The sequence below is a fragment of the Podarcis vaucheri genome, assembly GCF_965113315.1.
Source record: "Podarcis vaucheri genome assembly, chromosome: 6".
Classification (NCBI taxonomy): domain Eukaryota; kingdom Metazoa; phylum Chordata; class Lepidosauria; order Squamata; family Lacertidae; genus Podarcis; species Podarcis vaucheri.
The window spans coordinates 66,341,218-66,366,076 of NC_138764.1; the positions used below are offsets into that span (position 1 = coordinate 66,341,218).

General features: G+C 43.1%; 1 protein-coding gene across 3 annotated transcripts; it reads right to left on the reverse strand.

Annotated features, from left to right (window-relative positions):
- Window positions 1-7,878: 7,878 nt before the first annotated feature.
- RAB29 (RAB29, member RAS oncogene family) lies at window positions 7,879-24,039 on the reverse strand. 3 transcript variants are annotated; one of them, XM_082228390.1, is made up of 6 exons: window positions 23,810-24,039; window positions 23,269-23,496; window positions 12,531-12,602; window positions 10,966-11,147; window positions 10,126-10,247; window positions 7,879-9,507 (listed from the first exon to the last, which is right to left on the reverse strand). In XM_082228390.1, exons 2-6 carry the CDS (start codon window positions 23,390-23,392, stop codon window positions 9,378-9,380), a joined length of 630 nt encoding a protein of 209 aa, XP_082084516.1. In that variant the 5' UTR covers window positions 23,393-23,496; window positions 23,810-24,039; the 3' UTR covers window positions 7,879-9,377. The 3 variants fall into 3 exon arrangements, with proteins under 3 accessions (XP_082084516.1, XP_082084515.1, XP_082084514.1); XM_082228389.1 differs by having other exon boundaries at window positions 23,790-24,038; XM_082228388.1 differs by having other exon boundaries at window positions 23,781-24,038.
- Between the last annotated feature and the right edge of the window lie 820 nt (window positions 24,040-24,859).

Consider the following 24,859-nt stretch of genomic DNA (forward strand, 5'->3'; position numbering starts at 1 on the left):
GCCTACCCCTGGATACATTTCATCAAGCTCCACTCACTGGTGTGGATAGCGAGCAGTGGAATAGCCATGAATTGCCATGAGTAAAAGCCACCACACTATTTGGAAGTGAGTCAACTATGTATACAGAGAAATCGAACCACACCATACATATACAGCACATAGCTTCCCATGAAGAGTTCTGGAAGTGTAGTTCACTCCTCACAAAGTTATAATTTCCAGAATGCTAAACAAAATATAGCTTCCAGGATTCTTTTCAGTTAAGGCAATGTGCTTGTTACTTACTGTGTGGCTGGATGAAACATTATTACTATACAGTGGTACCTTGGTTCCCAAACTTAATTTGTTTCAGAAGTCCATTCAAAAACCAAGGCACGCTTTCCCATAGAAAGTAATGCAAAATGGATTAATCCATTCCAGACTTTTAAAAACAACCCCTAAAACAGTAATTTAACATGAATTTTACTATCTAACAAGACAACTGATCCATAAAATGAAAGCAATAAACAATGTACTGCAGTCACACAATCAGTCAGTAGCTGAACTGGGTTCCGCACAGTCACAAAAACAGAACAAAAAGAGCAGCAAAAAAAACCTCTGCAAAATAGCAAAAACAGACAGACCTCAGCGTAACACTCAAAATGGAATCATATAACACTTAAAACGGAGCACATTCAGCTTCTGAAAAAAGTTCACAAACCAGAGCTTCCGGGTTTGCAGTGTTTGGGTTCCAAGTTGTTTGAGTACCAAGGCATTTGAGAACCAAGGTACCACTGTATCTAGTGAGATGGTGTAAAGCTGTTTAGTCAAATAATGCTACATTGGATGGTCACAACATGTTTTGACTGAAATCAGCTAGCCTAGAATCTAGGGTCTAGCAGAGGCATAGAATGGCTGAGGTTCACAACCCATCACCCGAATGCAATCCTACAGACCTAACTATCCAACTCCACCACCTCAGGTTACACACTGGTCTCCTACCCTACTCTGTCTTTTGCCGATTTAATTTCTGACTTAACTCTTGATCTGATGGGATATCTTATGGGCTTTCACTGATGGGAGCTCTTTTACATGGCAGCCACTATCATCTCACAAAACAGGACACCTATTTAGTTCACATTCCAAACTTCAAAGGTATTTAAAGCATTTACACAGTGCTTTTTTCTAAAAAAAATGTTTAGGGGTACTCTCATTCCCTCTGAGACTCAGGAAACACCATGAGAGGAAATTAGGCCACCCTCAGGGGTAGCAACGGAACTGACAATTCATCGTGCTAGAGAAGAAACTAAACAATTTAATTTTTTTAGCTTCTCCCATTAGATTCACAAAATGTTTAGGGGTATGCGTACCCCTGTGTCTCCCCAGAAAAAAGTGCTGCATTGATATATACAGCGTTTCAAAAGTGGTATACAAAAAAGTGAAGTGAAACAGACTCAAAGATTAATACAGTATAATAGAATTCCCTGTGGGTGCTACTACAGTCGTCCCTTGGAAGTCAATCAACTTCCAAAATGTTTGGAAACCAAAGTGTGGCTTCTGACTGACTGCAGGAACCTCCTGCAGCCAATCAGAAGGCACGGAAGAAGCCCCATTGGATGTTTGGGTTCCAAAGAACATTTGCAAACCGAACAGTCACTGTTTCAAAATGTCCAAATACCAAGGCATTCGGGATCCAAGATACAACTGTATTGGTATATAAAGCCCTCAACAGCTTGAGACCAGTTCACTTGAAAGATTGCCTCAGCCCATATGTGCCAACTCAACCACTTCAATCTGGGGAACTGGCGCTTTTACAATTGCTACATAATGTTCGTTCCATGTTTGCAACAAATCAGTTCTCCAGAGTGACAGCACTTACACCAGAGTTTTATAGGCAGGTGCCTTCACTATATTGTTTTGGCGCCTGCTAAAAACTTTGTTTAGGCAAGCCTATCCAGACATGCAATTCTGACATGTATACTAACATGTAACTTTTTTTGGTATGTACAGTTTGAAAATTACTGATAATACTTAGATTTTGGAAAAAAGTAGAGCAACTTGTTTTTAACGTCCGATTTCATCAGTACTGTATTTTTAATGTGTAATTCATATTCCTTTAATGTAAACAGCTTAGAGGTTTTGATGATTAAGCAGCATATGAATCCTGTTAAGCAAAATAAAATAAACGGCCAGGTAAACCCAGTCATGCTAAACATCCCAAAAAATCTGGGCAAATAAAAATCTTCACTGGGAATAAAACAGTTGACAGACTGTACCAGGCAAGCATCCTTGGGCAGCATGTTCCAAAGGCAGGACACCACAGACCATAAGCTACTAAAGTCAAAGTGTCTCATAGGGGAAAATCTATTGGTAGCTCTCTGAAGTGTTCAGTGACATTAATGCTGATTTAGAGCCAAGCATGACAGACAGTCTCATGTTGGCCAAGTACTTGTCCTCCTATGGCACCACAGCTGCCCTTCCTACATCACTACCTCTGCATAGCAAATGCTCTCACCACAGCTCTAAGAGCCAAGGATGACTAAATTATAATTGCATTTGCAACATCTACACTACTTACTCATTCCTGTCAGGAGTATTTACAAGGCTATTGACCAAAGCATGACGGCAATTATTTAGGGATGCTAATAATCTGTGGAACACAGAAGAGTTCTCTTCCATAACTGGGGAGGTGCTCAAACACCCTAAAACGTGTGTACATGAGGTACCACCACATTATGCCACCCTGTTTACTCATAGTTTTCATCAGCTTATTATGAACACAATGCTGGAATGGATTCAATGGGAACCCAGTAGCTATTGTTATTCTTAGTACCTTCTATTAATTGGTCAAATCTCTTGGTGACTCCAGCTCAGTTATTGGCAAGATTGTATTTGGTACCAGGCAGCACTACAGTAAAAGTGTGCACTGTCCAATTTTTTTTTATCCAAGTTCCTAAGCTATGAAAAAAATCCACCTGGGGTACAATTCAAGCACCTGACTGGAAGCACAAGGCTGAATAGCATGTAAGAGCCACTGCCACATTCAAAGATCCAGCAAGCTGATCAGGCGCCTGGGGTGTGCCCTGTGCCCAGGGGCGGGGCCAGCCGCCCGTGGGGCGAGACGGGGCAGGACGCTCTGCGGGGCCTCCGTCTCGCCCCACGGGCGGCTGGCCCCGCCCCTGGGCACAGGGCACACCCCAGGCGCCTGATCTGCCTGCCTCCTCCCACTTAGCTGCCCTACAGCTGAGGGGGAGGTGGCAGGCGGACCATTTGGGGTAGTGCAGAGCCTGCGGGCGCCCAAGCCACCACGTCACTCCCAGGAGAGACACGGGGCTTGGGTGCGCTGCAGGCCCTGTGGTGCCGCCCATTTTGTCACCCCCCTCAGTGGTAACACCTGGGGCAACCCGCCCCCACTGCCCCCCTTCCTCTGCCCCTGCAAAGACCCACCACTTACACTGGACACGATGGAAGGTCGGCGAAGAGTAATTGTGCTGATTTTCATTGCACCAGTTCCAGGCTGGCACAGCAGACAAGCACATCACTGGTAGCCGGACCAGCTGAGAATGCAGTGGATCTTTAGCTGGCTTAACTCCACACCCTCACTGTATATGGTCTCTTAAAGGGCAATTTCAATTACCTGCTTTATTGCAAATTCATTGTTGCCATTATAGGACAACAGGCAACACTCAGTCCACAAAGGCCAGTGTTTTGTGCAGAGGCCAGTGTAATGAAGCCAAATTGTGTATATTGCTGATCCACAATCAAACAGTTGCAGTGGGAACAAAACAGACTTTGCTGAGGGTTATTTTGCTCCTTACACGCAAACTGTCTTGGTCTATTGATAAAAATTAACCTATGCACTTGTTCATGACCAAATGAAGGCCTCATAAATCATGGCAGTTCATCTTATTATCAGATCATCAAGTGGTAAGTTGAACCATCGTCAAAATGCACACCACCCACATTCAGGGCAGAATGCCAGGACTGACCACTCACCTCTAGTGTGATCTGTGCCAACACAAAATCTGGATTCATACTGATGGAGCTTTTCACGACCAACATAAAGAAGTCAAAACAGATGCCATCATCAGCTACTTTCTTTATAGTACTGGAAGTACAACTATTTCTGCAGTCTTTAGGGAAAAATCAGTGTACAGATAAAATGTTCAAAGGCAGTATTTCACTAAATAGTTGCACTAGTGCAAGGATTAGCACTAGCAGAATGGGATCCCCGCCCTGCTGTCCCCAGATCTGCTCTGGGAGCTTGGTAGAGCCCCCAGAACAGATTCAGGGGGTGAATGGGGTGAGGAGAGGGGGAGATCATTCCATTGCACAAGCAGAAATCCTTGTAGTGACAGAACATTTTGCTTAGTTGAATAGTACAATCAATGTCCATGACTAAACTTAATGCCCAACTGTGAGTAGCTGTCCCACCTAAATCTCCTCCAAAGTTGTGCAATATATTTGGGGGAAACAGGAAGCAATTCACCTGCTATTTTAACCAACATTATAGAAAACCCCTTACTTTACCTATAAGTAGCTGCTAGCTGCCATACCTCCTTCCCAAATTCTTCCACAACCACAAAGCTTTAAAAAGCACCCAGTCCAAAAGACCTGATGATTTAACCAGACAGGTTCCACAGTCCTTCAGAATTCATCATTTGGAAATATTTGGAACTGGAAATTTACCAGTTCTAGCAACTTATGTCACCACAAAAAGCTTGAGACACAAAATGGATAAAAGCAGGGACCTGGATTCACTTCTAGTCAATCCCAATAAGCAAAGAAGTCTGGATGACAGACCCAGTTCCATCCCACAACTGCATAAACTGAGAAACCAGTAGATGTGAACAAGCAAAGTCAGGCTGATTTCAGATTTATTTTTAGTTTTTCCAACACTGCATTGGTTATTGAACAGCACAACTAAAACCTCATTTGTCCTTTTGACATAAGAACAAATACTGTTAAACATACAAAACAATGCAATTCAAATGTGTATTTAAAAATATGTGAGATTCTGAGAAAAACACCGGCTGTTTGAGGTGAGTTTTCAATGACCATTGTTCAAATTAATGGAAGGTGGTCCATACACTTTCCCCGTGAATGCTCCACACAGTTGTAACATTTCAATTTCCCTGGGGCAGGGAAGAATGGCAGTTTTGTTGTGCATACATGATGCAGTGTAACATCCAGACAAGTAAATGTGACATAGTCACGTAGGTAAGGAAGGCACAAGTAAGAGCATATAATTTTCTCATTAAAAAAACCCCTTTTATTTATACTCTTGTTTTTAGGGAATTGTTCAATTTATGCTAAAGTGCTTTTATATTGCATGATAACTTTAATAACTTTTTCAAGAAGTAGGTTAAAAATATTTAGCTCCAACTAAAATATTGGGGGGAGGGTAAAAACTACTGTGCTAAAATAGTGCTGACTGGTAAAGGGGTGATTAAAAACATTTCTATTTTTGCTAAAATGCCTTTTCTTTTATGCATTCTTGTGCAAATATGTGTTTTTAAAATGGTTTTAGCAAACTATGAGATTAAAAATACGCTGTTAGAATGGCAGAAACTGGAAATGTAGCAGCACTGAGGTTCAGATGCATGGCGAAAGGCTCACTCAGCAGATACAACTCTGTACATTTCAAAACCATGCATTTTAAAAAGAAATGGAAAAGTAACACTAAGAAGACTTAAACCCACCGACACTGTGCTTTCAAAAACAAACCAACCCCAAAGGTGGCTTTTCAGCAGCCTGAGAACATCAGTTTGAGGTCATATAAATGGCCTGGAAAAATGTGAGCCAACAAAACATGGATTAAGCCTCTCATGTGGACATGCCCCCAGATATCAAACCGTATTACTAAGGCACTGCTTGGTGCAAACCAGTGGGGATGGGAATCTTAATTCAGCACATCTAGTCTCTACAGTACCCATGCTTAATTGAGTGTGATTTTGTACTGTCTGGGGAAGTGGCAGGAATTGTGCACTACACATAGGCAATACTGCTACAAAGCAGAATAAGGATTTAATTATACGAAATCGTACATCATACTTTAATTTCGGGGAGGGGTAGAGGAATTTCTTCTGGCCTATAGGTAGCCCTAGAATACCATCTGGATGAAGACAACCATTTATAGAATCTAATGGCTTGCAATCAAAGAACTGCAATCTGATGGAGAGAGGGAGGGAACGGAGCCATAAATAAAGCACAATGAATTTACAAACCCGAAAACAGTTTCGTGAGCAACCTTGCTTAAGGCTACCAAGACAGCTTTCCTTGTATGTTAAGTGGAAGGTTTAGGAATCTCCAAGAAGAAATGCATCCCCCCTCCCCTAAAAGGAAACAGCAGCTCCCATTTGAGCCTCTCTCCAGCAAATTGCTTTCAGTTTACTTCCAACCAGAAAAAAAAATGGGATAAAAGTTTTAGATCAGAAGTAATCAGTATAGCATGAGTTGTAAAAAACAAAACATACCACTCTGTTTTTATTTTAAAAGCTTACATAAAATAAGCACTTCAAGCGAGGTAACATGTCCATTACGTCTTGGCAGAAAGAGTTTTGCACAGCACTTAGGACCAACACACACAGGATTTAAACACCGAGACATTTCTTGTTTTGCAAAGCACTCTTTCAAACGTGAAAGTTCTAGTGGAATATAGTGGAAAGTTCTAGTGGAATATACCTTGCATTCCAGTTGGTCCTCTAAAGACAGCCCTTTGGAAAGTCAGCTGTTTCCCTAGCTACTTTTATATGTTTGCAAGTCAAGAATATACAGTAGTAGCTCCATGAGATAGTGGCTTGAGAGATTTTAAATTTTCTCATCAGCTATTCAAAAGGCACAAAAATAGAACTGGATGTGGAAAAGATAATGTGCATATATTCTCAAGTGTCTACCTATACAATGCTATACATGGGTTCACACAGATGGGGGGGGGTCCTACAACTCCACCCAACTTAGTGCTCTATGCCCATCATCCTTGACCATTGGCCATGAAGGCTGGGGCTGATGGGGTCCAACTGTGGTTGGAGGGCAGGCTTATTGACTGCAACTGCCTCCCAATACCATAGCACACCCACCATTGTTGCATAGATCTCTCCAGATATATTAACTTAGACAATCAAACAGCAGTTGTAAGTCTAAGTACATTCGGCAAAGGGAGATATACGAAAATCACGGCTGTCAGAGATGTTGCTTGAAACAGCTCATGTCCAATGGATCTGTGTGCCAAATTCAAATTCTGAATTTCAAATTCTGATGTCAAATTCTGCTTTATATACAGCTTTTCAAAAATGGTACAAAGTGGAAGGGCTAGTGCTGTAGTTCAGGTGTATGACTATCATATAGACTTTCACCATCATGTGGAAAAGGAACTATTTCTAGAAAGCCCTTAGGTTCTTCTCCTACCACTTACTTAATTAGTACAGGCAGAATTTTTAAAGACCTCAAAACTTTGTAATTTGTACTTCCAATTGCACAGAAGCAATCTGAGGCTAGTTTTGTTGTGCTCCCATTTCAAAGAGTACAATGTGATATTTGAATATACCGAACCACAACCAAGTTATCTAACATTATTTTTCTATAAATCCCTCTTCAATAACATGGTGCCATCTAGATGTTTTCAACTACAAGTCCCATCAGTTCCAATTGTTGGGAATTGTAGTCCAAATCTTCTGTAGGGCACCACGTTAGTGGTCTATAGAGTATCCCCTTTAAAAGCATTTAGCTTGAATTTCTCTGTGGTTAGTACTTCTACCTGCAGTTTTCAGAAAAAGTGCAAAGAAACATGCCGATGTCCTTCACTATCATTTGAAAACATTAAAAATAAAGTTATTACCATCTTGAACAATATCTAGAGAGATTTCAGTTCCCCATCCACTGCTCATTATCTTTTTTAGCAGCAACTGTTTAATAATCTTTATTTACAAAATACATAACCTGTAATACCCTATAACAAGAATGAGTCCAATGGATAATGTGCCGTCTTGTCTACATAACTGAGAAAATGGTCTGAATATATATTTTATATCTTATCCAGAAGTTGTGCCCATTACAGTATTCGGACAGACAGTTTGAAAGAACTGTAATGTTATCAGGCAAAGATTCAAACATTGCAAGGCTTTAATAGATCTTTCTTTTTTGGCCTGAATAGATTTGCTTTTACCCACTCATCCAGGAAATTTCAGAGTTTGGTTGAATATGGACACATTATTCATCCACAGAATCTTTTACCCATTACACAGGCATCTCCTCGGCTGTTTAATTTTAAAAAACATATTAAGAAATTTAAGCACCCTAATACAACTCACCAGTTTGAAAAGTTAACCTTCCTGAATTATGAATTTTTAAAAACTGGTAAATTACAATTTTGTATTTTCTGCAAAAACAAAGTCTATCCCCTTTATATTAAAAGGGCAGGAAATGACTGGTAGCAAAAAGGTACAGAAGAGATTTAATTCTTGCCTTCTGTCCTGCTGTGTTCCCTATTCTGCGTTTACCCCCTCGGTTCACTAAAACCCATGGACGCGCTTTCAAGATAGCATTGCATGATGGCTATCTACAGCCACATATTACGGCCTCTGAGAGGAAGTAATTTATCAGAATATGAAAGAGGCAAATGAGATCCTACCAGGGAAAGGGCTATAAAAACATAAAAACATTGCTACTGCTCTAATAAGGTGCATCAATGCAAAGCAGTTTACAGCTTTTACCTCAATTCATTGCTGGGCTCACTAATGAAATAGTCACAGGAAAAGGACCTGGCAATTGTATCTCCCACATAAAAGAAGGGACAAAAAAGGCCAGAGTCCCTTGTGGTTTTTTCCTTCAGCTTAAATGCAGCCATTCTCAGAAAATACACACACAAAAGCAGCAATAGGCTTATCCTGGCAAATATGGCACCTCAAGAAGGGCCGTGGTAAGAGAGAGTTGTGCAGCTGTGTCACAAGGGGGGGAGAATCACAGCATGTTTCCACAGAGGATACATTAAAGGCAGTCTGCTTCAAAGTGCAAGATTTAGCACGTACGCTGGTTAGACACAGCCAGGTTACCCAGGGCTTTGCTTTCAGAGCTCCTTGTGGCCATTCTTCCTGCTGTGTAATCTTCAATCAACTGTGGTGGGGACTTTCCCACAAGTACAAAAGGCTGCAGCGAGCAGAACAATCTCCTCCAAGTTAGCCCAACTTGCAACGAGGAATATAGAATGGCAGAAGTGTACCCCAGTGGCCCATAAGCAGGCAAGACTGTGGCTTCCATCAACCTTGCTGGGATGCCTTGGTCTTCTATTGCTGCTTACAGCAATGCCATGAGGCAGTTCAGTACTACTTCTTAAGAAAAGACAGTATTAAGTTTCAAAGGCGCTCTCGACTTCTGATCAGATGCAGAAGCCTAGGGAGGTGCAACTAGCAGCACCCCCAATTGGGCGCGGCAGCAGCTTGATGTAGATTGATGTAGTCTCCACGGCCTGAAAGAGTAATGTCCGTGTCACCTGACGACGTCAACAACATCATCATCATCTTCTCAATAAGGACTCTAGGAAGAAGCAGGATTAGGTTAGAAAGAAATAACAGACGGCACACATTCCCCAGCATTCCAGGAACCAAATCACAGGGGAGGACTCTCTGCTGGGGACCCCTTCTGTTCAAACCCAACACAATGTGACTGTGGGGTTCTGCATTTACCTCTGAGAAAACATTACCTTGTTGACAGACATTGTTTGCAATGAAATTGTTTCTCTAGCAAGAGGTGGGCTTGCTGAGGAATGAAAACCATCATGGACCCAAAACAGCTTAAAAAATAAGCAAGGCTGTGGTGCCTTACCTACAGAGGGTACAAGCTTGTTCCATCTACTGACCTAATCACCTGAGACCAAATCTCTATACCACATTGCATCCCAGACCCTGGCCTACAAGCCAAAATGGTAGCCGTATCACTGCAAATCACTTAAATACCTGTGGCACTGCCCGTCTCACTCCAAACCTAGCTGCAACACTGCATCATAATGAAAGCATGACTGAATATTTTGGAACTGAGTGAAGTTGGAATTCTCTTTTTAAAGAACCTCACCTCTTTTGTCATATGTTACCCATAGGCCCGTACTTAGGGGATAATTACCTCTGGAAAAAACATTCAAAAATTCAATTTGCCTACCTCATCGACTCATTTACATTCTTGTTTTCCTTGACAGAGGTTTCAACCCATCCGGTAAAGCCATTCTCCTTACTGAACCGATCAATTTCTTCTCTGGTCACAGCCCATGGATAAAGGTCACACTGGAAAAGAGAATTTAGGAAAGTACAAGTTCATCTTTTAGAACAGTCAGGAAGAGGTGTACAATTAGTTTTCTGCCTCTGCCACAAATCTGCACACAGCCAGATCTACCCAGCAGATTATAAGGCAATGCTATAACTATTTGTCCTGCCACAGTTTGAATTAGTAGGGTAAAATGATGAAAAATCTGTGCCTCTTCTGCCACTGAAAAAATTCTTATTACTGTTCAAAACTAACTCCTCAAATTCAGAACAGAGCTTGATAAAAGTGCAGATATTTTATATCCTAAGCAGATGTTTCAAATATGTTTTTTTCAGGATCATGAAAGATGCCCACTTGGGAATTTCCTCACTTCCTTAGTGATATCAGGGACAATTTTAGATGGGGAGGGGGGGTGAAAGAAAGTAGGGGAAGAAAGGGATCTTTCTCCTGCACACTTTTAGCTCTGTAGCCCTCAATACCTTCTCCACCCTCCCTTTTAAAAACTGTGGGGAGATGGAACTGGGTCAGAGGCCAGTGAGGATACACATTCTCCAAGCTGTGTTCCGTGCCCCCTTCTTTTTAGGCCCCAACCCTAATTCTCAGCTGCTGCCAGTGTTCACTGATAGCATGAGGACAGCACACATGCACGGGTCTTATCTCCCAGCGCTTTAGGGGAGTTTCAGAGAGCTTATCGCCTTTTAAAAAACAGCTGGAAACACTCAGTCTACGGCCACTCACTTTATTAGCCAGCAGCAGACAAGGAACGGGGCTTCCATCCGGCAGCTTCAGTTTGCTGTCCAAATCATACTTCCATTTCTGGCAGCTGGTGAACGTGCCAATACTGGTGACATCAAACATGATCACACAGGCCGATGCCTCTTTGTAATACAGCCGAGTCATAGACGTGAAGCGTTCCTGACCTGGGGAGGGTTTAGGTGACGAAGGAGTTTTAGCATTACCTCAGATTCATTCCTAGGCAGCTTCCTCCTCCACATTTGCTTGATCCAACATCAAGGGAGTTGTATCTACTTTACTGCCTTCTTGCAAGGACAGTGAAAAACTTGACAAAGTGGGATGACTGGTTCACAGGATGGTCAAACCGTGGCCCTACAGATGTGGCTGAACTACACCCTCCATTATTCCCAACCATAGGCCATGCTGGCTGAGGCTGATGGGATTTGTAATCCAACAACCTCTGGAGGGTCACAGGCTACCTACCCCACCCTAAAGATTTAAGGCCCCAATAGATAGGAAAATGAAACAGTGCCGGATTTATGTATAAGCTAAACAAGCTATAGCTTAGGGCCCCACTCTCTCGGGGCCCCCCAAAAAATGTAAAGGGAAAAAACTGGATGTGCATTTCTAAAATATAAGATAAAAAACAAATAAAATAAAACCTACATACAGCAACAGTTATTTGTGTTGTGTAGGCTCCTATTGGTTACATGCAAATGGCTTTAGATACCTATTAGGTCCATAAATTACCATATAGCATATATTCAACATAAAAAACAGCGACAATTTGTTGTTGACAAAGGACAGCTGGACATATAAAGGGCCCCATTACTTTCAGTAGCTTAGGGCCTCATCAAACCTAAATCCGGCCCTGAGATGAAGGGGGCCAAAAGAAATCTGCAAGAACTACCAGGATTCCCCGATGATTCCCTACATCCAAGTTAATCCACAGTTTGGAGTTCACCAATTTCTGTACTGCACCAAAGAAGAAATGTTGTTGCTTTGAGTTTTCTGCTTCAGAAAGTCGCTTGTGTCTCTCCCCCCCCCCCGAAGCTGCCTGTGCCAAACTCACTCTTTTGAGAGAGAGGGGAAACTGCCTCAAGAATATTTTTTTTATATCCGTTATCCCTACTGAGAAATCACACTGGTAGGTAAAGTAACAAACCCTACACATTGCTGAGCTTTGCTTCCTAATTTTATGGCAGCTGCTTCGATTGCTGAAGAGCCAAGCCACTTTTTAAATGGGCTTATCTCTTTGGCAGTAGAATGACAAAGCAAACAAATACACATGCCTCTTAGTCACCGTTAATTGCAATATCCATCCATCAGTACCATTTTCAAGGCGTTCCCCCAAAATTACCATTTCCAGACTTACACAGGAAATTGCACAAACTGCATCGCTAAAGAGGTGAAACACAACAACACATGGATGAAAATTAGACTGCTACTGTGTGGGGGAATTTTCTATCACTTTGGAACTATCTTTGATCGATAGAAAAAGACAAACAAATCTGGGGGAGGGGGACTCTTATCCACCACAAACCAACAAGTGACTCTTCAAAGCTTACCTGCAATATCCCACAGCTGCAGCCTCACTGTCTCAGACTCTGACCATTGTACCACCTTCAGAGCAAAATCCACTGGACAACCATGGAAAGAAAGAAAAAGATAAAACCAGTTAGGGGTTGAATAAAATCACTGTGTAGTATGCTCCGCTTATGAGTACTTCTGCTTCAGGTCTGAGGAGCCTTAAAAGAGGATTAAACAAATGAATGGAGGGTAAGGTTCTCATAATAGCTAAGCTCTGCCTCCATGCTGGAAACACCAGGAGAGCGGCGTTCTCTTGTGCCTGGGTCCTGCTTGCAGGTTTCCCACAGGGATCTGGTAGGTCAGTGTGAGAACAGGATGCTGGAATACATGGACTATATCAGGCATAGGCAAACTCCAGCCCTCCAGATGTTTGGGACTACAATTCCCATCATCCCTAGCTAACGGGACCAGTGGAGTTTGCCTATGCCTGGACTAGATCCAACAGTCTCTTTTTATGTTCTTATAACGGATATTAAAGCACTACACTTGAATTAGGCTGCTGTGCAACACAGCAGTTGCTTCTACACTACTGCCTTGATACTATTCACGTTCTTCCTTCCAGCAGATGTTAAGCCCCAGCTATAGCATTTCTGGAGTACTGCTGACCTCAAAGCATATGTTTATGCTCCAGTAAATCACAGAGAAGTGGTGGAAACAGACAACCATGTAGATGTCACTTTAAAATTCCTCCCCATTCCCCCATACAGCTTTAACCACACGGAGAGAAGTCTACAACCATGTGACAAGCCAACCGCTTCTCCGGATTCCTGTGGCCATCTGTTGCTATCCCAGACAACTCTGAAACAGAAGTGTGTGCACACATTATGTGCATGCTCACACAAGTAATACATCCCAAATCCTGGATGATTGCTTCTATGTTTATGGATCCAGAATTATTTCCACCGGAAATATGATAACTAACAGCGACAGTAAGCATATAATAATTTCCCCTTGAGATAGAAGTCTTACATATTTCTCAGTAAGTCTTTTTTTTTTTAACTCCCATCAGTATATCATGTTGATATGTGCAGCACCACCCTGTTCCTGTGAAATGTTTTAACTGCTTTTAATTTTGAATTTTTAATGGCTGCAGCCCACCCCCGGAACCTGTTAGTGAAGGGTAGGAATAAATTTAATAATAATCATTTATTGATTGCATATTTATGTCCTACCTTTTCTCCAAGGAGCCCAAAATGGTATACATCGTCCTCCCCGTCATTTAATCCCTACAACAACCCCATGAGACAGGTTAGGCTGAGAGTGATTGACCCGCTCAAGGTCTCCCAGTGAGCTTCATGGCTGAGTGTGGATTCGAACCCTCCTCTCCCAGGTCCAAGTCCAGCACTCTAACCACTACACCACACTGGTTGGTTCTCAATCACTCTGGATCATCATCATTACCATGGTATAGTACAGTCTTGGGCAGACATGTCAGGCAAAAATAAATAATAATAGTAATTTATTATTTATACCCCACCCATCTGCTGGGTTTCCCCAGCCACTCTGGGTGGCTTCCAACAAAACAATAAATACAATAACTCATCAGATATTAAAAGCTTCCCTAAGGGTAAGACAAAGAGGAGGTAGATAGCTGAGAACTCTCTCCTCTTCAGGTACTTTTCCCAACCAGCAAGATCAGGTTTATCTTGCCTGGGCCAGATTGGTCCCACAGAGATCCCTCTGTGCGTGTTTGCGATTTTCGGCACCGCGGAAGCAAGTTGCTGCACTGTGCTGGTTTAGCGCAGCGCGTGAGCAAGCACCTTGGTTGGGGAGCAGCTCATGGGCCAGTCAAACAACCTCCACGGGCTGCTTCTGGCCCATGGGCCTTAGGTTAGTGACCCCTGAGCAAGATGCTCTACCAAGCAGCTCTCCCGCCTGGTAGTGCTGCTTCTGAATGGCAGAGGGTCCACTGCAAATCAGCAACCATTCACAGTTTAGGAACTTAGGACGATGCCTTATATTGAGTCAGACCATTGGGTCCTTTTAGCTCATTTGTCTACACTGACTGTCAGAGGCTCTCGGACAGGAAATATTTCCAAGCCCTATCTGGAGATGCTGGGATACTTTTGCATGCAACACAGATGCTCTATCATTGAGCTACAACGCTTCCTTAAATTTAATTGTGGATGAGGGAGTGAAACCGGTAGGTATTACTCAGACCTGGGGGGGATGAACAAGGGGAGAACTGATGGGACCCAGCATCAACATAAGCTTGTAACTGACGCTTGGCCAGAGACACAAAACAAGAAACCCTCTGGTGTACTGCTGACTTCGGGTCCTCTCTGCACAAACTGGTGGTGTCGGAGAAGCCCAGGATGGCTGTTTCAAAGGACTCAATATTCATGGCTGCCATGATATCCGTGGAGCTATTTCAAAACAATACTGACCCACCTTTATGTAAAAGTTTCAAGATTATTATTTTTTTTTTGGGGGGGGGGACATCATTGACCCAAGACATATGGCAGGGCATACGTTAAATCTGTGGGTGTGAGTTGTAATAACCCTATTTCCCTGTGACCTTTGGGTTGATGGTAGAAGTCCTTCCCTGAAGCGTTGGAGGACTTGAAAAGCTTTTCCACCCAAGAGACTAATTAAATTGAAGGGATTCCTGAATTTCCCCAATAAATTGTCCATTTGTCAGGTCTGTCCATCCTGCCAAGGGCTCAGTCTCACTGTGGCAACGACAAGATGGAGACAGCTGTCAAAACAATCAACCTCTTCAGCTCAGTGGAACTCAAAAAGGGCTCTTAGGTTTGCTAGAGATAGTTATGAGAAAACTTCATCTGCTGACTTTCTGCCTGTCAATATTATCACTGCATATGCCCTTCCCTGATTTATTTTGAGTCCACCATCTCACCCGTTTACAACAAGAAACGGTTTAAGCTGTTGAATTTCTGCCCACTTGTGCCGTTAAAGGCACAAGACCCCTGCTCTTCCCCCCAAAGCCAAGTCTAAACCTTTCAAAGAACTTAGGTTTCACGAGTCATAACCCAGATATGTTACTGGTCATCAATGGACCACTGCTTAGAAATGCAAATAACTGTGAAGTATAAAAAATGTCTTAAATACAAATATATTTTAGGCTGGCAATTCTACATTCAGTGCAAGCCTAGGCATGGTATTTCAGATGGCTGTGTGTGTGTGTATGAAGGGATTTGATGTTAATAAGTACAGCAATGTTATTAGCACTAATCAAACAGTCACCCAAATACACCCATTTAAGTGTTTATACCAGAAGCAACATTTTCCCCTTTGAGCAGGAGAGCAATTAATCACCAATGCCCCACCACAGCTACTACAGTCTTAACATTCCATACACACACACATACACTATTTCTGCAAAATGCCTACTACGCTGCAGGGTACACTACTCTGATTGCATTCACACAGCACTTTATTCCAGTTTCCCAGTATTTCCCTAACTGTCAATTTTTGCATTACATTTGATCTTTCCGTGCGTTTCCGTGCGCTGCTCTGGTTCGCTAGAAGCGGCTTAGTCATGCTGGCCACAGGACCCGGAAAAACTGTCTGCGGACAAACGCCGGCTCCTCGACCTTTAAAGTGAGATGAGCTCTGCAACCCCCGAGTCGGCCACGACTGGACCTAATGGTCAGGGCTACCTTTACCTTTTAAGCCGGAGTTAGAATTAAGTGTTGTCTTTGCTGTGACCTTTTGCTGTTGGGTGGTCATGCTCCTACACAGTCACAGTTACACTGAAATCCTACAACTCCAAAAGTTAAAGCCTTTGCTCACAAGGGAGTTGCTCTAGCCCCCTGATCATTTTGGCTGTTCTTTTCTGCACATTTTCTATTCAATACAAAATCCAGATGTGTCTAGACCTGTACACATGCTACGCCTGAACAGAGTAGGAGGAACTGTTGTTCTCCTTGGTGGTTGTCACTTATTACAGCCAATAGGTGCCCTCGACACTTGTGCAATCACAATCTACGCTGCGCTTGCAAAACAAAGATAGCACTGTCTAGTGCTTTTTTATGTTTAGGGGTATTCTCATTTTCCTACTCATATTGAAATACTGCCCCTCAATGAGGCCGAACTTCGATTCACAAAATGTTTAGGGGTATGTGTACCCCTGCATATCCCCAGAAAAAAGCACTGGCACTGCCTAGAAATCACAACACATTTTTGTTGGCTCAGTACACCATGCCTTGACTGCCAAGAACATACAATATCCCATAATGGAAACCCAACCCCAGGCAAAGAATGTGTGGCCTGCACGCTTCAATTAAGCAAGAAAGGGCATTTAGTTTGCAAGAGAAAAAATAAGTCAGGTGAGCACTCTTGTGACAAGTCAATAGTATGTTCTCAGGATGAGCTGCAAGTTCATTAATATCTACATATTATAATATTATATAAACACACACACACAGGGAAGTTTGAGGACTCTAGCTGAAAAGCAGAATATAAAATCTACCAACAAAATACATATTTGATGAATCTGAGCCTCTAATAGCAGTGTTGGCAAACAGCCAGAATGTTAAAGTAAAATAAGCTGTAAACTTGTAAGTGGAACTTTCCGCCCTCTGCCTCCTATAAAGATGAATCTATTGCAAATGACTCCTTGTCCAACTCCTCCCCATTCCCCTCCTCATTGGATCCTCTACCCTGCACTTCAGTGAAGTGTGTTTAAGGAGCATATTCTGTGAAGCCTTAACCCCCAACAGAAAGAGCAGCCAAAGATAATCAGATCAGTTTGATTCGGGTCACCCTTATATAAAGGGGGTAGTTTAAACTAAGGCGGCCTGCCCGGCTAATCTTGCCCTAGTTTGGTTCAGTTCTTTGACTAATGATCTTATAGACTTAAGCGGAACTAAAGAAAAATATCAAAAGGACTCTTTTATAAACATCTTCTAAACAGAACTAAAGAGAAACATCCAATGTGTTCTTTTAAAATTAGGCAGCTGGTAGAAACAGAATTCTGTTAAAGGACTACTTGCAACATTAACAGGTTTATTTTCCATCACTCAGCCACATAGCCTGAATCAAAGACTACTGTGGCTGTTTCCCACTCACAGACCAAATAATAAAAAATAAAATTGCATTCCAGCAAGTGTGTTAGGACCCCTGAGAATGATACTTCCCCTCCCCACAGAGCACAACAGGAACAAAACTAAATTAGACCACAGCTATTATCCAGTTCAGTGGATCTGAAACACACTGCAAGTTGTGAATCTCTTTCTTTTCTTTTCTGAAAAAGGCAGGCTGCAGAGAAGAAAACGACGGCAAAGCTTCTCCCCCCTCCCGTCTCTACTGCAACTGATCAAAGTGGGGTGTAAACGAATCCTTTGCAGGCATAAAACTGGGGCCTTTGTACATCAGTTTCTCAGTGGGGTTTGGACTGCACTTTAATGACCTCTGACCTACTTATTCATTTGTGATTTTCCAACAGGGAGTTAAAAGGTAATAGGAAATAGTGGGGAAGCTGCACTTACCCATATACTGAAATTCTATCACACCGGGAGGCTGTTTAGCCAGAGATTTGGTGTCTTTCTATAGCTTGTGAACTATTCAGCCACAGTCCCTGTGAAGCTTTCAGTAGCATCAAACACAGCTTTTACAGACAAATCTGTTCCATACCCAGGGCATCTTCTATATGCTGCAGACTCTAAGGATGCTGGCACAACCAACATCAACTGACCCCAGGATTAAGTAGACAATTGAAGCAGATGCTTGTTCCTTGTACCTTCCCCCCCCCCTTGACTCCCAGCGGCAAGCTCCCTCTCCTCCTTTTTTAATGATTGCTGTTCATTTTCAAAAGTTTTTTCTGGACATACAACAGTGCAGTGCACAATGTATTACTCATTTTTTTCATTAAACCCCCCCCCCCAAAACACATAACTAAAACAATAACACAGCTTTCACCAATACAGTGGTACCTCAGGTTACATACGCTTCAAGTTACAGATTCCGCTAACCCAGAAATAGTACCTCGGGTTAAGAACTTTGCTTCAGGATGAGAACAGAAATCGTGCTCCGGCGACGCAGCAGGCCCCATTAGCTAAAGTGGTACCTCAGGTTAAGAACAGTTTCAAGTTAAGAACGGACCTCCGGAACGAATTAAGTACTTAACCAGAGGTACCACTGCATGAAAGACAAATGGACAGAGGCAATACTTTACACGCTAATAACACCAACTGCTTTACAGACACCAGAAGCAACTCAGGAGAGAAGGTGACTTAGTAATATGTCCTGCCTGCAATAAAACACGTCTCTACCATATCGGTCTTTACACTCACAGCAGCCGCTGTGACTCTCCAATGGTTGGGCTTTACTCCCAAAGGCTCACTCTTCCACTGTCTCCCAAGATGTCAACAATATGTCCAACCAGAAGTTGTTCTGAGAGACTGATGGCTGCACAGCCCCTCTCTGATCAGTTATATAATGCAAAAAGGGATCCCAAGGCCACATTCACACACAAATCAGGGGTCGGCAAGGTTTACTGGCCATGGGCTAGATCACTCCCATGGAGATTGTCCGTGGGCCAGACTGGCGCAGTGCGATGCCGGAAATTGCGTCTGCGCATGCCCGCAGCGCCGGAAATTGCGCCTGCACAGAAGTGATTTCCAGTGTCTGTGTGTGCACAGACATGATTTCCGGCATTGCGCTGTGAGTCCCTGCACTGTGCCAGTTTGGCGCAGTGTGCGGGGGGCTCGCCGAGTGGGCGGCTCAGTTCAAGGGCAGCTCGTTGGCCGGTAAAACGGTCTTCGTAGGCCACATCCGGCCCACGGGCCGCACGTTGCTGACCCCTGGCTGAAATCTTCAGAGCAATCTGAAGCTGCGGAAACTGTAGCTCTGTGAATAGGGGTCTCGGGGTCTCCTAACAATTGTCAGCATTGTTAACAAATGACAAATGAAATCTTTGGGGGAAGCCACGACTATTCAAAGAGGCATCATAGTATTTTTAATGTGCGGCGTGAACATGGCTCAACTGTCTGCAAATGCATCTCTCTCTTGCTCTCACCCCTCATTTACTTATATTTAAATACTATTACCACTCTTACATAAAAATATCAAAGTGGTTTGCAACGAAAATGCAGAAAACTGCATTCTTAACTACCTGCCTTGATGGAATAGGAAAGTTTTCAGCAGGTGTTTAAAAGTTGAAACAGAAGGCGCACCTGCTGAATCAATGTCTCTGCATCACTGTTTCTGCTATGTGCACACCTTGGACCACCAGCCTTGTATCGAAAACTGTGACGATCCTTTCCAGTGGTGTGTGATCTCTAAGCAGTGGCTGCCAGCAAATAACAAATTCAGTCTTTATCGAGCAACCCTCACATAGCCTCTGGAAATACTGGAAGGAGGGCAAGGCCAGGGTCATGATGAAACTTCTAATTAACAATGGCTGTGATTTCCTGGAACACCCACCTCAGTTGGACCACAGGGCACACTCACCACATGTTGAACTTTGTGCCAAATCGATTGCATCCTCTCCAACACAACCTACTTAGAGTCCTAGCCATGTGACTTAGTTTCTGCAGCATCGTGTACCAGTGATAAATCAATTTCAGCATGGTTTCCCTCAGTCTCACAAGGATAGATTTCAAAAGCAGTGTTAGAAATTCAGATATATAAGCTAGGCAGCCAAACAGCACCTTATTTTTTTCATATATATCATATTTTATTAGGTTTTATCAATAGAAAAGTTTAGAAAAAACAAAAAACAAATGCAAAACAGATACAAAATACAAGAGTACAAAAATACAAAATACAAAAATACAAACATTAGACACAAAAAAGAAAAAAAAGAGAAAACACATATAAAAGAAAAACAAAATTTCCCTCTTTCTTAATCTCTCCACTTTAGTTAACTTATTTTCCTGACTTCCTCACGTCTCCCATTTTTGTATCCCTTTTAAATTTGGTTCAGCAAATTCATAATCTATTAGTTTATCTATTATTAATCCCCTCATACTTTTTGCCTTGTTGCTAGAGCCCCTTCAATTCATTTCAATGTCATCAGCCAAATAGCACCTTAAACCTAGGTTATGGTCGCCACAACAGTATGTGTATGCACCAGGGGGGTACATAGATGACACTTTCAACACTACAGTTCTATGATTCTGTGATCTCAACTATATTGCCTGACTGTAGCTTCCTCTTACAACAATTCACCTGTCCCAGTATGCAAGAAGGAGAAACACACACAGGGGAAATGGAACAGGTATTAACTATGGACTAAGGCAGAGGTTTTTAAACTGTGATTGCCAACCCAACGCCCAGAAATCTTTACGTAGTCGCAACTGGACCTGGACCAGAAGCAAAACACACCTGGGGAATTTCAAACACTGTTCAAAGGCAATCTCAACCACACAGCAATCCATGTGTTTCCCACAATGTAATACCCAAGATCTCCCTCCCAGACTTTGCACAATCTGATCAATGACCAAAAGGTCTCAGATAGGACAAGAGAGTCCAATACGCTAACATAACCCCTTTCAGGTTAGGCTTTTCGTTAATGCACCAGGTGAGATCCTTAGGAATAGTCCCCATTCTTTACAAAGCTTCATAGAACACCTGCATTATTTGTAGCCAATGAAACAGTACATTGCTCAGCTCAATGTTGAGCTCCACCTAAAGGTTGGCCAGCTATATATATATCATTTATTTGATGGAGACCCTTGCTCTCTCACTTGCTGCACTTTACCCAGATGATCAAAACTTGGGTGGCAGAAAAAAGGGTAGTGGCAGTGTTTTGCCCATTTCTGCCATAATTTCAGAGTTACTCTTAAGAAGGAATTCAAGATCGCTCTAAGTTTTCCCTGGGTGGCCCTGCTTCATGGGGACCACCTTCCCACATTTTTCATAGTTTTTAAAGGCATTACTGTTTCCAGTAATTTAAAGCATTCCCCTTCATTGAAAACAAACAAAAAAATTCATGTTAACCAGTAGCTACCAATATAAACAATCAAATCTAGATTTCACAACAGACCACTTTTTGCGTCTTCTACAGATCATTGCAAATTAAGCAACATGGGTTACAGCAAGCCCATGCCTTGCAGAACAGGACTCTTCAGCAGGTGCTTGCTTTGGGGCATTTAGAATCAGAAGGGAAGAGATTTCACAAAGGGTTAAAGCAAGGACTAGATAAGCAGCCATGATTCAATTTAATTGAAAGCAGCTGTGAGTTCCCAAGATTAAAAACTGCTGTTGGAAACAATGAGAGACTACCAAAGCAATCCTGACCAGTAGATCTGCTGGCTGGAGTGGATGGGGTGGAGCACATCTTCATCAGTAGAGTTTTCCCCAGGCGGTAGATCTATCACTGACAGTGTTTCTGCTGTTTGTAAGCCCCAAAACAGGGTGATCCAGGCCAGTGTTAGTGGTCACCTTGGATCTGATGGATCCAAAGCCCCTTCATTCTCCCAAGAGGTCTATCAGACCCATCAACTACATCAGCCAGTTAATAACTGCCTTCAGGGGCAAGATCTGAAACCAAGATCTACCAGGAATAATAATTAAAAAAAAGACAAAAGACTCATACACACACATTAAGCCCAGGCTGCTATGAGTCAGGACAGCAACAGATGGGTGATAGCTCCAATGTTGTATAAAATTGCTCTGCCCATTCTTTGCAAGCAACGCCCTTTTCCAAAAACACAAGGTTAGAGTATTTCCTCTAGCCTAAAATATGATGGAATTTCTCTTAACGATTTGATAATTGATCTATGGAATTCTTTGATGCAAGTCATATGATTCATGAGAGCTATAAACATATTACCTTTCCATTCCATCCTTCCTCCAAGGAACTTGAGGCGGAATAGACGACTCCCTCCCTTGTAAGCAAGAACCCTCTGAGGCAGATTAGGCTAAGAGCTGCTAACTATCCCAAAATCACAAAATGAGTATAATGGCTGGGTAGGGATTCTGATTTAGAAAAGGGTGGCTCATTGAAAAAGGGCTCTTGCACCTTTAATAATGGTGGTGAAGAGGGATTCTCAGCAGGTATAGCTGAAGGAAGTCCCATCCTAATATTCACCCTGCTACTCCAAAAAGTATAGTTTCTCCTATGGAACAAAAAAGCTTGAATGTTGAATGATAGATTGCAATTATTTAAGAACTAGCAAATACAAGATCATCTTGGCTATCTCTTCGTACAGACCCAGGTGATTGAGCCTGAGCTTCCACTGCCGCCGCCCCACCACGAGCCATTTTAATTTCTTCAGTAATGTTTTATTTTGGATTTGATGTATTAATGTAGATTGTGAACTGCTTTGACATTTTAAAAAATTATATAAAGTGATATAGAAATTAAATGAATAAATACATGCATGGCTATGAGTAACTATGGACATATTTAAACCAGGACATCTCAAAGGCGTTTTGCTACCCAGTATGAGGGGGTGGAAGGGACCTGGTTTTATTTCAACAGAGGTGCAAACACAAATGAAACACCGAAGGAGGAAGTGAGAAATGCAACATCCGAAGAAACAGGAACAAAAATAAAATACAAGAGAGCAACACTTTTAATTGAACTAACCCCCTGCCACTTAAGAGTATGACAGCTTTTGAGTTCCACAGAGCTTTTCATCAGATGGAATGCAATCAAAAGGCAGATATTTGCAATAGACAACGCTTTTATAGCACTAGAACTGTGCTATTCAATCTGTTATTAGAGCTCATCAGCTATTGCAAATAAGCTTGTTGTTTTTCCAGGGGCGGCGGCTGGGGGTGGGGTAGAAATCCAAAACAACTCACCTCCCACCGTCGACTTGTAGTGTTTGTTGAAACTATCGTTGGCATACCGCTGGACCAGTGATGTCTTCCCAACTGTGGCATCCCCAATAATCAGCACTTTGAACATATGGTCGTGATGGCCCATGGTTTGGAACAGCCAAGTAAACTCAAGGGAGCGCACGTCGCCGTTTCCTCAATTCTTAGGAAGGGACAGCAGCCACGTGGGAGGCAAGGACTCCTCACTTTTCCCTAGAGGGCGGGAAAAAAAATCTGTGCATTCAAAAGCAGCCTCCAAAGCCCAGGCAGGCGATCCAGTGCTTAGCGCTTCTCGGTTTTCCATCTGGAGTAAGCAAACACCTCCCTCTAAGAAACAGGGATCTTGCGAAGCCACCGAGCGCCACGGGGTTGGTTGGGGGGTCAGTATGCAACTTTTACGTTTAATTGTCCGCTTCCTCCTGCAGGTCCAGCTCTCGCTGAACGCAGGGTGGCAGCAAGCAGTGTTTCCAATTTTTTGCACCCAGGAGAATACTCACCAGCCCTACCTTAAGCGTTTAAAACGCACCAAGCGGATCCCAAAGAGGAGTTCTCCACCCGACGAGTAGCGAAAGCAAAACACAGTCAGCAGCAGCCGGGCGCTCGCTGGGGAGGAAACCAAATCTGAACACGCCGTGTCTTTGCAGGGAAAGCGTTCGCATTGCCGTTTGCATAGAAAGAGGCTCAAGCTCTTCATGCGATCCTCATCCTGCAACTAGCGCGCCTCTTGCCGCGGCTTCTGTGCTGCGCTCTTTTCCGCATTCTCCTGGCCGTCATGTGAGAGAGGGCGGGGCGGCTGCCTCGCCCCGTCGGAGGAACTACGGTACCCAGCATGCATAGGGCGAAGGGCCCCCTATTAAATCCGTAAGCCGGAGCGGCTGCCTCATGGGAAATGTAGTGTTTTAGGGAAGGAAAAGTGTAGCCGCGGTCTGTCCTTCAGGAGGCAGGCACCGCGGCTCGTGCGATGTATAGATTTCTATATAGTGCCGTGTTGGCAGGGCCGGATTTAGGTTTGATGAGGCCCTAAGCTGCTGAAGGTCATGGGGCCTTTATATGTCCAGCTGTCCTTTGTCAACAACAAATTGTCCCTGTTTTTTGTGTTGAATATATGCTGTATATGGGGATGGGACGCGGGTGGCACTGTGAGTAAAACCTCAGTGCCTAGGACTTGCTGATCGTAAGGTCGGCGGTTCGAATCCCGGCGGCGGGGTGTTCGGTCCCAGCTCCTGCCCACCTAGCAGTTCGAAGCACCCCTAAGTGCAAGTAGATAAATAGGGACCGCTTACCTAGCGGGAAGGTAAACGGCGTTTCCGTGTGCTGTGCTGGTGCTGGCTCGCCAGCTGCAGCTTCGTCACGCTGGCCACGTGACCCAGAAGTGTCTTCGGACGGCGCCGGCTCACGGCCTCTAGAGCAGTGTTTCCCAACTTTTTTTGGGCAAAGGCACACTTGTTTCATGAAAAAAATCTCGAGGCACACCACCATGCCAGATGGGGAAAGGTCACTTTTTACTTATGTAAAAAAAAATAGTAACAGCATAGAAGGTAATGGTTAGGCTAGCATCCCTCTTCCAAATATGCTA